General features: G+C 41.3%; 1 protein-coding gene across 1 annotated transcript in view; it reads left to right on the top strand.

Annotated features, from left to right (window-relative positions):
• LOC124788459 overlaps positions 1-13,608 on the top strand; it is a gene marked incomplete at its 3' end in the record, with an annotated part of 52,351 nt that extends 38,743 nt beyond the window's left edge. Inside the window, exon 4 of the mRNA XM_047255730.1 lies at positions 13,423-13,608. Within this exon, the coding sequence (XP_047111686.1) occupies positions 13,423-13,608 (186 nt within the window). The remainder of the gene's footprint in view (positions 1-13,422) is intronic.
• Positions 13,609-15,156: the final 1,548 nt, after the last annotated feature.

Here is a 15,156-nt window from a genome sequence, read left to right on the forward strand (position 1 = left end):
AAGCAGCGTGGATTGCTGTCAGCAGGTGTCCTTTTGCAACATGACAATGCAAGGCCCCACACTGCTCCAACAACGGTTGCAACAATCACATACCTGCATTCTTAGTGTCTTCCTCATCCACCATGCTCACCAAACCTTGCCCCAAACGATATCCATATGTTTGGACCACTCAAAGACGCAATGGGAGGAAAGAAGTTCCGTTCTGATGAAGAGATACGCCATGCAGTGCATGAGTGGTTGCGCGGACTAGCAAAAGATTTTTTTTCTAAAGGAATTTATGCACTTCGTAAGCGCTGGAGGACTTGCATTGACCGTGATGAAGATTATGTTTAAAAGTGATACAGCTTTGTACTACTTCTGCACAATACATAATATTTAAAACAATATTTAAGGTTTTCATTTGACACACCCTCGTACAAGCAGAACAGAAAAATAAAAAAACAATTGCATCACTTGTGCTGATGTAATGGTAATAATAATAATAATAATAATAATAATAATAATAATAATATACAGATAACACAGAGCAATCACTCATATAAATACATCGGCTACACCACTTAAATTTCATAACCACCTCTACAACCCTTTAGATCACATAACATCAACAGATACGAAGAAAGTAAATTGGAAAAAGAAAACACTACATGGCAAGCACCCATATCATCTAACACAGCCACACATAGGTCAAGACGCATCCAACACATGACTAAGAAACGGGAATATACACACTAAGATGGAAGGATTCACGATTGCAATACAGGATCAAACAATAAACACCAGATATTACTGCAAGCATATTATTAAAGATCCCAATACCACAACAGATAAATGCACACTTTGCAAACAACAAATAGAAACAGTAGATCACATCACAAGCGGATGTACAATACTAGCAAATACAGAGTACCCCAGAAGACATGACAATGTAGCAAAAATAATACATCAACAACTTGCCGTACAACATAAACTAATAAAACAACACATTCCCACATACAAGTATGCACCACAAAATGTACTGGAGAATGATGAATACAAATTATACTGGAACAGAACCATTATAACAGATAAAACAACACCACATAACAAACCTGACATCATACTCACCAATAAAAAGAAGAAATTAACACAACTAATCGAAATATCCATACCCAATACAACAAATATACAGAAGAAAACAGAGAAAAAATTGAAAAATACATCCAACTGGCTGAGGAAGTCAAGGACATGTGGCATCAGGATAAAGTTGACCTTATACCAATTATACTATCAACTACAGGAGTCATACCACACAATATCCACCAGTACATCAATGCAATACAGCTACATCCAAACTTATACATACAACTACAGAAATCCGTAATTATTGATACATGTTCAATTACCCGAAAGTTCCTAAATGCAATGTAACATATACTGTACAGTTAAAAGGAAGTCACGCTTGATCAAGGTCCGTGTCACCTTCCATTTTTAACCACACATAACGGCTGAGACAAGAAAGAAATAACAATAACAATAATAATAATAATAATAATAATATACCCCGTGGAGGCCCAGGAAAAGAATAGGCCTTTGGTATGTTCTGCCAGTCGTAAAAGGCAACGAAAAGAACAAACCACTAATAGGGCTAGCGCCCCTTTTAGTGTGATTAGTTGGTTCTGGACAGAACTAATGAAGCCTCGGACAAGCGCTGTCATGGTCGGGGACGACGCTTGAACCCTATGCCCGTCCACAATGGTAATGACACTGCTAGCCACACGGAAAATGATTTAAATCCAAATAGAGGTGTTTTGCGCGATATGCTTCCTGCAACCACTCTAGAAGGGAAACAAAGACAGAGGATGAGGTGGTCAGATGAAGTTAACCAACACCTCATGTTCTGTTATTACCAAGCAACAAACTTAGGAACAAACACAACCGGATACAGATCACAAGTATACACAACATTTATTACCAGATACCCAGAATTAAAATTTTTAACAGAACAACGACTAGCTGATCAGATCCGTGTAGTAATCAAAAATAACAGGATACCCTGGTCATAATTAGAATACATCAAACAACAAGTACAACAAATACTAGAACAAAATAATGTGCAATCAGAAGAAGAAGAAAATACAGTAATGGACTCAAACATCTCAAAACAAACAAACAAAGAACAACATGCATCAATTAAACAATCAGAGGAAAACAAAATCTTAAGACAGCCACCAGAACAAGCACAAATAGAACATGAAGTGACATACATGTTATATATAGAAGAAAAATTTCAGCTGACATATGTAGAATACAAAGACACAAATACAGACATTAGACCATTCTTGCATAGACCACCAAATAACCCACAAGTTGAAACAACAATAACAACTATCAACACAATCATACACAACAAAATAAATGAAAATACGACTATGGAAGTGTTACAACTACTGATTTCTATAGGAGCACTCACTACACTAAATATACACACCAGGCAGAGATCAGAACCAACCAAGACACAGAAGAAACCCACAAAACCAGCATGGCAACACAGGCTACAGATCAGAATAGAAAAACTGAGAAAAGACATTGGACAGCTAAGACAATTTATAAGAAATGAAATATCAGACAAAAAACGAAAAAGGTTAGGAAAAATCTCACAACAAGAAGCGACAGAGCAGTTAGAGGAAAAGAAGCAGAAATTACAAGCATTGGCCAAACGACTTAGACGATACAAAAAAAAATTAAAATAGATGGAAACAAAACCAAACATTCAACACAAACCAAAAGAAACTTTACCAGACAATAGATAATACACACATTAAAATAGACAATCCACCAAACATAACAGACATGGATCACTTCTGGAGCAACATATGGTCAAACCCAGTACAGCATAACAGGCATGCACAGTGGATACAAGCAGAAACAGACACATACAAGAGGATACCACAAATGCTTGAAGTGATAATTTTGCAACATGAAGTGACCCAAGCAATTAACTCTACTCACAATTGGAAAGCCCCTGTAAAAGATAAAATAGCGAATTTCTGGCTAAAGAGTTTCACCTCAACACATTCACATCTAACTAAATTATTGCAGACCCATACACATTCCCTGATACACTTACACATGGAATAACTTATCTGAAACCTAAAGATCAAGCAGACACAGCAAACCCAGCTAAATCTCGCCCCATAACATGCCTACCAACAATATACAAAATATTAATTTCAGTCATTACACAGAAATTAATGACACATACATCACAGAACAAAATTATAAATGAAGAACAAAAAGTCTGTTGCAAAGGAGCACGAGGATGTAAAGAGCAACTGATAATAGCTGCAGAGGTGACATATCAAGCTAAAATTAAACCAAGGTCGCTACACTACACATACATTGATTACCAAAAAGCTTTTGATAGTGTACCCCACTCTTGGTTACTACAAATATTGGAAATACACAAAGTAGATCCTAAATTGATACAGTTCCTAAACATAGTAATGAAAAATTGGAAAACCACACTTAACATCCAAACAAATTAAAATAATATCACATCACAGCCAATACAGATTAGGCGTGGAATATGCCAAGGAAACTCATTAAGTCCTTTCTGGTTCTGCCTTGCTCTGAACCCACTATCCAAAATGCTGAATAATACAAATTATGGATACAATATTACTAGAACATGCCAACAAAAAATCACACATTTGCTATACATGCATGATCTAAAAGTACTGGCAGCAACAAATAAACAACTCAACCAATTACTAAAGATAACAGAAGTATTCAGTAATGATATAAATATGGCTTTTCGAACAGACAAATGTAAGAGAAATAGCATAGTCAATGAAAAACACACTAAAGAAGAAGATTACATATTCGATAACCACAGCGACTGCATAGAAGCGATGGAAAAAACAGATGCCTATAAATATCTAGGATACAGACAAAAAATTGGAATAGATAATATAAATATTAAAGAAGAACTAAAAGAAAAATGTAGACAAAGACTAACAAATATACTGAAAACAGAATTGACAGAAAGAAACAAGGCAAAACCTATAAATACTTATGCCATACCAATATTGACCTACTCATTTGGAGTAGTGAAATGGAGTAACACAGACCTAGAAGCACTCAATACACTTTCACGATCACAATACCACAAATATAGAATACATCACATACATTCAGCAACATAAAGATTCACATTAAGAGGAAAGGAAGGAGGAAGGGGATTTATTGACATAAAAAACCTACATTATGGACAGGTAGACAATTTAAGAAAATTCTTTATAGAACGAGCAGAAACTAGCAAAATACACAAAGCAATCACTCATATAAATACATCAGCTACACCACTACAATTTCATAACCACCTCTACAACCCTTTAGATCACATAACATCAACAGATACGAAGAAAGTAAATTGGAAAAAGAAAACACTACATGGCAAGCACCCATATCATCTAACACAGCCACACATAGGTCAAGACGCATCCAACACATGACTAAGAAACGGGAATATACACACTAAGACAGAAGGATTCACGATTGCAATACAGGATCAAACAATAAACACCAGATATTACTGCAAGCATATTATTAAAGATCCCAATACCACAACAGATAAATGCACACTTTGCAAACAACAAATAGAAACAGTAGATCACATCACAAGCGGATGTACAATACTAGCAAATACAGAGTACCCCAGAAGACATGACAATGTAGCAAAAATAATACATCAACAACTTGCCATACAACATAAACTAATAAAACAACACGTTCCCACATACAAATATGCACCACAAAATGTACTGGAGAATGATGAATACAAATTATACTGGAACAGAACCATTATAACAGATAAAACAACACCACATAACAAACCTGACATCATACTCACCAATAAAAAGAAGAAATTAACACAACTAATCGAAATATCCATACCCAATACAACAAATATACAGAAGAAAACAGAGAAAAAATTGAAAAATACATCCAACTGGCTGAGGAAGTCAAGGACATGTGGCATCAGGATAAAGTTGACATTATACCAACTACAGGAGTCGTACCACACAATATCCACCAGTACATCAATGCAATACAGCTACATCCAAACTTATATATACAACTACAGAAATCCGTAATTATTGATACATGTTCAATTACCCGAAAGTTCCTAAAGGCAATATAACATATACTGTACAGTTAAAAGGAAGTGACGCTTGATCAAGGTCCGCGTCAATTCCCACTTTTAACCAGGCTTAACGTCTGAGAAAGTAAAGAAGTAATAATAATAATAATAATAAACAAAATAATAAGATCAGTAACAAGTACATAATGTTCAGAAAGGAGTACAAGCGAGACCAAACACACACACACACACACACACACACACACACACACACACACACACATACAGCGTAATTCATTCAGGAAAAAGGCTTCACAATAACGGTTCCATATGAAGAAGTGCTTGAAACAAATTACATATAACAGTTTTACGCGTAAACAATTTTAAAAAAGTTGTTATCAGTGAGGTTTGAAGGCGGGACCTTCGGTGCAACGACATCACGAGCTACCGACTCACCCAAGCGCAATCTACGAACAGTTGTTCAAAGATAATCTATTCCTGTGCTCCGTAGCTCTGCTGTTACTTTTAACTGCCGCTTAGGCATCTTCTACTGGACGACAGCACATAACACGAACCGGATCGGTGTAGTGCTTGATACTCTACCGACATACAACGTTTGGTACCAAAATGTTCAAATGTGTGTAAAATCTTATGGGACTTAACTGCTAAGGTCATCAGTCTCTAAGCCGGCCGAAGTGGCCGCGCGGTTCTAGCGCTGCAGTCTGGAACCGCGAGACCGCTACGGTCGCAGGTTCGAATCCTGCCTCGGTCATGGATGTGTGTGATGTCCTTAGGTTAGTTAGGTTTAACTAGTTCTAAGTTCTAGGGGACTAATGACTTCAGCAGTTGAGTCCCATAGTGCTCAGAGCCATTTGATCCATTTTCATCAGTCCCTAAGCTTACACACTACTTAACCTAAATTATCCTAAGGACAAACACACACATCCATGCCCGAGGAAGGACTCTAACCTCCGCCGGGACCAGCCGCAGAGCCCTGACTGCAACCCCTTAGACCGCTCGGCTAATCCCACGCGGCGTTTGGTACCGATCTGAGTGTCTGACATCTGGAGGTTTGGGTGTAAGCGAACCGCATATCCTGGTATAGCTTCTGAAACATTTGTGTACCTGCAAGACCACAATTTTCATGAAATGTGCGGCGTACGCTACGAATTTGTATTCTTGTTGCTTTTGCGACATATACCATCCGGATTCCTGTTCTAACACAGCGAGCAATCCAGACAATAGCGAGTAAGACGACTGTGTAATCTATTCTGTAACAAACGGAATACAAAACCGAGGTAGGTGGCGCAGTGGTTGGCACACTGGGCTGGCATTGAGAAGGACGATGGCTGAAGCCCGACCATCCAGATTTCGGTCTCCGCTTCAGCCAAATGCCGAGCTGTTTTGTTTGAAAGGGTATGGCCGACTCCTTTTCCTATCCTTCCCTTATCCGGTGGACCGCTGACCTCGCTGTTTGGCCCCCTCCTCCAAATCAACCAACCAACCGGAATACAAATTTGAAGATGATTCATTTATTAATTAGAGTACTGTAGCGAAAACGGTTATTTTTTAATAATTCTCGATGACACATAGTTTCTAATCATATTGTGTATGTTGAAATTTATGCAGGGGCGGAACCTACGCCCGTATCGTGAGCGTGGCAGGCGTAACCATAGTCCATGCGCCGAGCTTACTTTGTCGGACCAGCGCGAACGATGTAGATATATGAGGTACGCATAAAACTTCAACAACGATTTTCTCGGAAGCTAGGGGCCGAGCATGATATGCCCCTACCGAACAACTGTGTGTCAGGTTTCTCTACAACGTACGTAAGACTCACTGCGGAGAGACTTTTTGAACATCCCGTATAATAAGAACATCAAGTGTATTATAAGGATGTTTAAGAATGATATGTATGTCAACGATGTGGCTATTTTGTTTAAATTTGATGTACATGACAGCTCACGAACACCCGTGATCTTTCTTTCTACCTGTACTAATTCGGTGTGAATGGTATACTTGTTCAGCTTTACTTTTTGAGGTGATAACGAAAACTGTACGACTACCCCTTGTAATGAAATACCTTAAAGAGAGGAAAACATGCTGATTGGTATCGGCAAAGTGTTTATGCACCTGATACGCCTCTCGAGACATGTTGAGGCACTCCAGAGATGTGCTCACGAAAGTGGTGCGTTTGGCCTGTGAGTTTGCTGTACTTTCTAAGGGACATTGTTGGCATCAGCGACTGTATACTATATGATAATATTTGATAACATCGCCTACAGTAGTAATAAATTATCATTTTCCAAAAGAGGAAAGCACAACCAGGTGCATAGAATGTCCGCTTAAGTCACCTTATAGAAATATGGATATTCAGTACAGCTGAAGATGTGACTGGTCTTGAAATCGTGTTGCGTTTTCCTTCTCCGAAAAATAAAAATTTATTGCAACTGCAGCAGATGTTATAAATTATGAATAACATACGATAAGAAAAACAGCAACACGAAGGGAATTATCCGAGTAGGATGGAAATCGATAAATGCGGTGCACGTATCCAGAAAGGCAACTAATTAGATGACTTAGTCAAGAGAAGAAGCATAAAAAATTGAGCATGTCAATAACGCATTGGCCACCTATGGCCCTTGTTCTGGCAATTATTTGGCATGACTGACAGAGTGCTGGATGTCCTCGCCAGAGATATCGTGCAAATTCTATCCAGTTGGCACGTTAGATTGTCAAAACCCGGAGATGGGTTGGGGACCATGCCTACAATACTGCCAGCGTTCTCAGTAGTGAAGAGATCCGGGAACCTTGGAGGACAAGGTAGGGTTTGGCAAGCACTAAGACAAGCACGAGAAAATCTCCTCGTGTGCGGGCGAGCATTATCTTGCTGATACGTGAACCCGCGGTGACTTGCCATGAAGGGCAACAAAACAGAGCGTAGAATAACGTTGACGTTCCGCTGTGCTGGAAGACTTCCGCGGCTGACACTCACAGAGGTCCTGCTATGAAAAGAAATGGCATCCCAGATCATCACTCCTGGTTATCAGGTCGTACGCGGGCTCTACCTTGCCAAGTTCTACACTGACCAGCAAGACCGATGGGTCTCTCCCCAACTCAGAACGTTTAGAGTATTTTCGGCATGGTCCTCACTATCTCGAGAATTTACGATTTAAAGCCCCAGTTAGACAGAATTTGCCACGATATCCCTGAGGAGGGCATCCAACAAGTGTATCAATCAGTCCAAGTCGAGTAACAGCTTGAATAGGTGCCGAACGTGGACCAACTCGTTTTCAGTTTCTTCAATTTGTGAAACTCTGAAACGCCCTGCTAAACCCGCAAGACAGGACAAATAGTAGGAATTGTGGAAGGGGGCCAGAATGAGCCACTGTCGACTAAACTCCCAACATAACACTTTATTTAGTTGTCCAAACATTACAGCGCAACTTATAAGTTTCATACCGACAGAAAATGTCTTTCATTCTAAAACGGCTGAAGGCCCATGAATTAAATACAACTGCTATAATAATAGTAATAATTATTGTTATTATTTTTTTTTATTTTTTTTAGACAGAAGGCTGTAGGCTTTAACGTTAAATAGTGTTTGAGGCCAAGCGATGTAAGACTTGACTTATCAGATAGATTACGATTTTAAAAGCGGCTGAAAGCCCATAAATTTAAAACAACGTAACTACAATATCCTTTCAATAGGCAGAAGGTCCAAGCTTTATGACCAATAAGAAACCTTACTTCAAACGGCTAAAGGCCTTTGTCTTAAAAAAAAACTGCAACCAATTTTCCAAGGCAGAAGGCCCAAAGCTTTCAACCTTAAATAGTATTTAAGCCCAAGTGATGTCGGACTTGATAAGTAAGAATCCAAAATTTTGAAGCGGCTGAAGGCCAATCATTTTAAGAGCAACACAACTACAATAAATTTTCAACAGGCAGAAGGCCCACAGCTTTATCTTCCAAAAGATAATACTTGATATGTAATAACCTTAAAACGGAAAGTGGCTGAAGGCCGAAGCTTTTAAAAACAATACAATGAATTTTCAACGTTCAGAAGGCCCAAGCTTTATCTTCAGACAAAGTTAGACTTGCCCAATTTAGAAAAACTTACTTTTAAAACGACTGAAGGCCTTTAATTTTAAAAACACAATTACAAGCATACAAATTCCAATTATCGGCTATGAGCCATTAAAAATATACAGTTAAAAGCCAACAAGAAAGGCAATATAGCCAACGACGCTCAGAGGTTTCCAAGGGGCTCAGTCTGTCCTTGAAATCTTAATGTTCGCTTAGGTGAGACAAGAAGTCGGCCCAACTATACTCGATCTGCTGGCAACATAACCAAGAGACAGTCAGGGACCCACCGACAAGACGACTTGCTAACCACCGAACAAGTATACGAGAATTCCAAAGCCAAAACATTACAGACATAGCTGCCCACAACCAAACATACATTAAGCTGTCAAAAAACTACATACCATGTTGGACAGCGACAACAGGTGAGGAAAGGACACTGCCTGAATTTACGTCAGTTACTTAGCGACCAGGGCAGGTGCCGGAACACTAACGGCAGAAAATTCCGCTGGTGCACTTTATTGGTCGGTTTGAAATTCAAGTGCACCACGCGGCGGTTAACTCTTCACCAACTCGAACACTCGCTGTTGCTCCGAGAAATACCGCCAACGCCGAACCACCAACGAATGGGACAACGTGAACAGACGTGGCTTCGGTAATTTAATCACCACTCAACTTTCATGTCCTGGGTCGGTGAGCCACGAGCCTCGTAGTACTCGGAACAGCCCCCATACACTCCGACACTGCGTAGAGAACGCCAGCGGGCCCGGCAGACTGCGCCGCGCGGAGACTTGCTTGCTGATCCGCTCCAACCGACCGACTCACTGCCAGTATGCCGTCAACATTTAAAACAAGTTGTCAGTGGAAATGACATCAACTACACACACAGTTTGACAAACACTTGCACAAAGACTTGAACGGCACTCAGCAGTGGCTGTGCAATCACGAAGACAAATCGGAAGTAATAGCAGTGCAGCAAAGATAACACGTGAGGGCTATATCGATAGACGCTGCTACTGCTGCTGCCAGGCAGACAAAGCAGCAACTCATTGACAACAGAAATTGAAACTAACATAACCAGGCGGCAACACGAAAAAGCAGGATGTAAAATAAGACATGGCACGAGCGCGAGCCACGCACGGCTCATTTAATGAATCATCAAATTTTTTCTGAAGCTGTAATCATTTTTCTCTGCATGTTCAGTCGTGGACAAAACGAGCGAGACCCCTCGCCTTTTCGTTATGCTGATCCGCACAGCTTTGAAGTCTGCTACACAGCATAACAGGCCAGGCGACGAAGTGCTACCAACATACTATGCAAGTTCGCTCAGCTGATGTGCTAAGACAGCTAGCACTAGAGAAACTCGCGCTTCGAAGACGCCACAGCATCGTGTCTGCCACCACTTCGTGGGAAACGAAGTACCTCAAGTATTAGCCAATGTGTTGTATTCACATATCTGTGTCTATGACTTGGATCCAAAGTGTGGTTATGGATAGTAGGTATGCTCAAATTGTGAATCTAACATCATGAATAAAGACAAGGGAAATTATTTAGGCGTCCTTCCTCTTCCGTAACATCAAATATATTCTAATTATTCTTTCTCAAATGAACTGCGCAGAAAGTCATTCACCAGAAGTGAATAACTTTTTAGTATCACCAGATGATATTATCAGCTTGCCGGCGCGGGTTAGCCGTGCGCTCAACGGCGTCATATGGCAGACCGAGCGGCTCCTTGCGCCGTCAGTTCGAATCCTTCCCCGGGCATGGGTGTGTGTTAGGTTAGGTAGGTTTAAGTAGTTCTAGGCCTAGGGGACTGATGACCTAAGCAGGTTGGTCGCATAGTTGTTATAACAATTTTTTGACCTTTCCCGTAAATTTTCTTTACATAAACGGGCGTATCTTTAGATTGCGTTACATAATTCACTTTTACACCACCAGGGGACCGTATACCGTAGGAAGTGCAATACATTTCCGCTTATTATGTCCACCTGTATTCGAGGTAGACGGGTTTTAAGGGTTGGGTAGACAGACAAAGAAATGGTTCAAATGGCTCTGAGCACAATGGGACTTAACATCTATGGTCATCAGTCCATAGAACTAAGAACTACTTAAACCTAACTAACCTAAGGACAGCACACAACACCCAGTCATCACGAGGCAAAGAAAGGAGACAGACAGACGGTCAAGAAAGTGAGACTAGTAGGGTTCCATTTTTACCGATTTACGTGACGAAATCCTAACAACGAAAATAGCTAACACAGTTACTGAAGATGAGGGCCACATAATAATTTCCCCTATTGTTTATTCGAAATGTTCTAGTTGCAGTCGATACATCAGCATATTAATCGTAGCTACGCTTTCGATCCAAATCACGTTTACAGGAATGCAAATAAAATCCATTTGCCTATACACGTGGTAATTCAGATCCCATTGTTAATGCCACCGCGAGCATTCCCATTGCTAGCTACCTGAAGGAACACTTCGGCTAATCAACGTTTCCAAGCTGTGGCACGTCTAATGGAGAATTCGAAACATTGTAGAATACGTTTGACAGGTACGTCGCCGTTTATTTCCTGAGTGGTGCAGAATTATCCTATTAAATGTACTCGTTAATAACAGTTTTTTGTTAGCCGGCCGGTGTGACCGTGGGGTTCTAGGCGCTTCAGTCTGGAACCGCGTGACCGCTACGGTCGCAGGTTCGAATCCTGCCTCGGGCGTGGATGTGTGTGACGTCCTTAGGTTGGTTAGGTTTAAGTAGTTCTAAGTTCTAGGGAACTGATGACCTCAGACGTTAAGTCCCATAGTGCTCAGAGCCATTTGAATAATTTTTTTTTGTTATTTCGATAAACATCCGAATAATTGTCACATAAGCGGTGACATAAAGGTAGACAATTCATGTTTTTAGTGGTGGTGGCGGTGGTTAGTGTTTAACGTCCCGTCGACAACGGGGTAATTAGAGACGAAGCGCAAGCTCGGGTTAGGGAAGGATTGGGAAGGAAATCGGCCGTGCCCTTTCAAAGGAACCATCCCGGCATTTGCCTGAAACGATTTAGGAAAATCACGGAAAACCTAAACCAGGATGGTTGGAGACGGGAATGTTTTTGAGTCCAGAAAGTATTATGCAACAGAAAATGCAGTTCATTTTGCCATTTTCTTTGCGAAATTGCCGGCTTGTTCATGTCTGGGGTAATAATAGAGGGCTGTTTGCGTGGGTTGTCTGCTAGCATAGTGAAAGGTGTTTACTACTGCAAGGGAGGTCTGGTTTGTTTTCAGTTCTAATCTCGATGGAGGCAGATAGACTATCAGTAAAACCATTTTAAGAAATTCTCGCACCCCCAATACGTTTTATTGCTACCTTTATTCAGTACCTGCGCCCTGTGGATGTCGATATGAAACTCTTGTAGAATTTCATACTCATTACTGCCTACTCTTTCCGCTTCTGTCAATAATTGAATTGACTTAAGTGTGGCACTGAATGATCTTTAACTGCATTTCGTTACGAATCTTCACGCATTGCTAAATTTGCACACTTTCATGGTAGGTCAGGAACGGTAATCCAGTATGACTGGTCTGAAGGTTGAATCAGTTCGTTCCGCTGCCGAATGGACATAATATTTTGCTAATTCGTAACGATCTGGGGTACTTTGTCATACTAAAACAGTTATGTTATCTCGATAAGCTGAAATTCATTTTCATTAGTACAGTTCATACTAATTAGCGTTTCTTCTTTCATTTATATCTTACATTCAGGTGTTGTGGTTACCACACTAATCAGCATTAATATAGTCTTACACATGACTGAAAACAGTGTGACAAATTTCGGATATTTCGTCAATTTCACGCCTGTGTGTAGTGTGTTGGCAGCACTTCGTCGCCTTGCCTGTTACGATGTGTAGCAGACTTTAAAGCTGTGCGGATCAGCATAACGGAAAGGCGAGGGGCCTCGCTTGTTTTGTCCACGACTGTACATCACGTCTACCGATTTCCGACTCATGCAGATAATTCCTGATTGATGCACCTTTCGTAGATTTTTTTTGTTTTTTTTTCCGTAGAGAGTGTTTACTACAGGTGCGGATGTCCAGTCAAGAGAAACTTCTGTATTACAGGATAAGTTGCATTCCTATCGCGTACAGTAATGGTCCACTACCATCACACAGGACGGCTCGCCTCTTCTCCCGCACCTGACTATGTGTTGTTTCCCTTTGCTACCACAGCACCGCTCGTTCTCCAAGTTCAACCTGAACTGCCTGGGCGAGGCAGGTTCGGGCGCTCCGCCGCTTCGGCCGCTGCTGCGCCCGCGGCAGAACTCTGTGTTCGTGGGCGGCTCGGGCTACATGCTGCCGCCGCACCTGGGCCCCCCGCGGAAAGCCAAGTCGGCCGCCGACCTGCAGACGCTGGTGCTCGACGCGCCGCCGCACGCCGACCCCGACGCCGCCTCCGCCACCGCCTCCGCCTCCGCCTCCGGCCTGGCCGCCCCCGCCGTCGCCAGCGCCGCCGGCAGCACCTGCCGGCTCGACTCGTACCGCGTCACACACGTCTGAGGCCTCCGCCTCCCTCTTCACTATCCACACTCAGCCGTCGAACTCTTCCTGTCGTCACACTTACTTCAACAAGTAGCTTCATCTCTACAGACTCTAATCGACAGATACTTCCACGGACTGCCAGACAGTCTGAACAACTCGCAGTCCTGGGAGCACACTCATCTACTGGAGACTTTTGTCCATGTTTATCTATATATATCTAATCATGTCGACATAATGAAGAAATTTCGTACTGTGTTATTTCTCTCTCAAGTGATCCTTCTCTTGAACGTAAATATTATTTTTGAGCTAATGGGAAGCTGTCAATAGGCCGCTATTGCTCTTGTGATTGCTACGTTTCATAGATTTTTGGACAACATGGTTGTGGAGATGAAGCAGCGATTACTATGATTAAGTAATTATTTAAAAACACTCTTAATCGCATTTATTATTATTATACCGCCAACCGGTTTCAACTCGACGCAGGGGTCATCTTCTGGGCGTTTACACCATTGGTCGACTGTTAGTGGTGTCACTCCAGGATAGTTTCCTGCCGTTATGTTGACAGGAGTGACACCACCAGCAGTCGACCAATGGTGTAAACGCCCAGAAGATAACCGCTACGTCGGGTTGAAACCGGTTGGCTGTATAATAATAATAATAAATGCGATTAAGACTGTTTTTGAATAATTGATACGTTTCCAGTATTAAACTGTGACTTTTATCCTCGCTGCGTCTTATCGATTCGAGCATCTGGATTCGACTAGGCGGTCAATCATTCATCCAAACTCAGCAGTAGTGCCAAAGTGAACAAAATTATTGTCACTAGCTGCTATCCAGTCTGATAAGCTCGCCGTCGAGGAAACAATAGACTTTCTAAATGTGTAATCAAGCTGACGTACTGCAAATATTTCATATTATAGTTATTTTCTCTCTAATGCGATATCTATACTGACTGTTTAAGCTTGGAGTTCAGTCTCTGTAATTATTGCTTTCTCAAATTCGAGGTCCTGGTTGTATGTTAGCAGCTCCCGAGCCTGGATTTTGCTTAGTAACGAGTCAATCACACTGTCTTAACAGCAACGGAAGTATAGTGTCTCGTCCGAAATATGTTGCAGGACAACACGAAAAGAACTGTGTGTTTCATCGTACTTATTAGTGAATTTCCGCGTGGAGGGACAATTTCAGATGCTCCTGTAACATTCACGTGTATATGGTGACCGGACTCCAGAGGCGTGCCGTCAGCTTGAGCTGTTTTACTAAGTGACCTCAGGCAGTGGTCCTAAGTTGTTTACTAAGGGATCTCAGGCAGTGGTCCCACCATCCTTAATAAACCGTTACACAGGCGCCTTGTTTCCGATTAGAACAAAAGCTGAATAGTGACAGTTCTGTCTTGTTATGGACTGCAATTTACAATTCTCATTTTCA

Source organism: Schistocerca piceifrons, chromosome 3 (assembly GCF_021461385.2).
Source record: "Schistocerca piceifrons isolate TAMUIC-IGC-003096 chromosome 3, iqSchPice1.1, whole genome shotgun sequence".
NCBI classification, from domain to species: Eukaryota; Metazoa; Arthropoda; class Insecta; order Orthoptera; family Acrididae; genus Schistocerca; species Schistocerca piceifrons.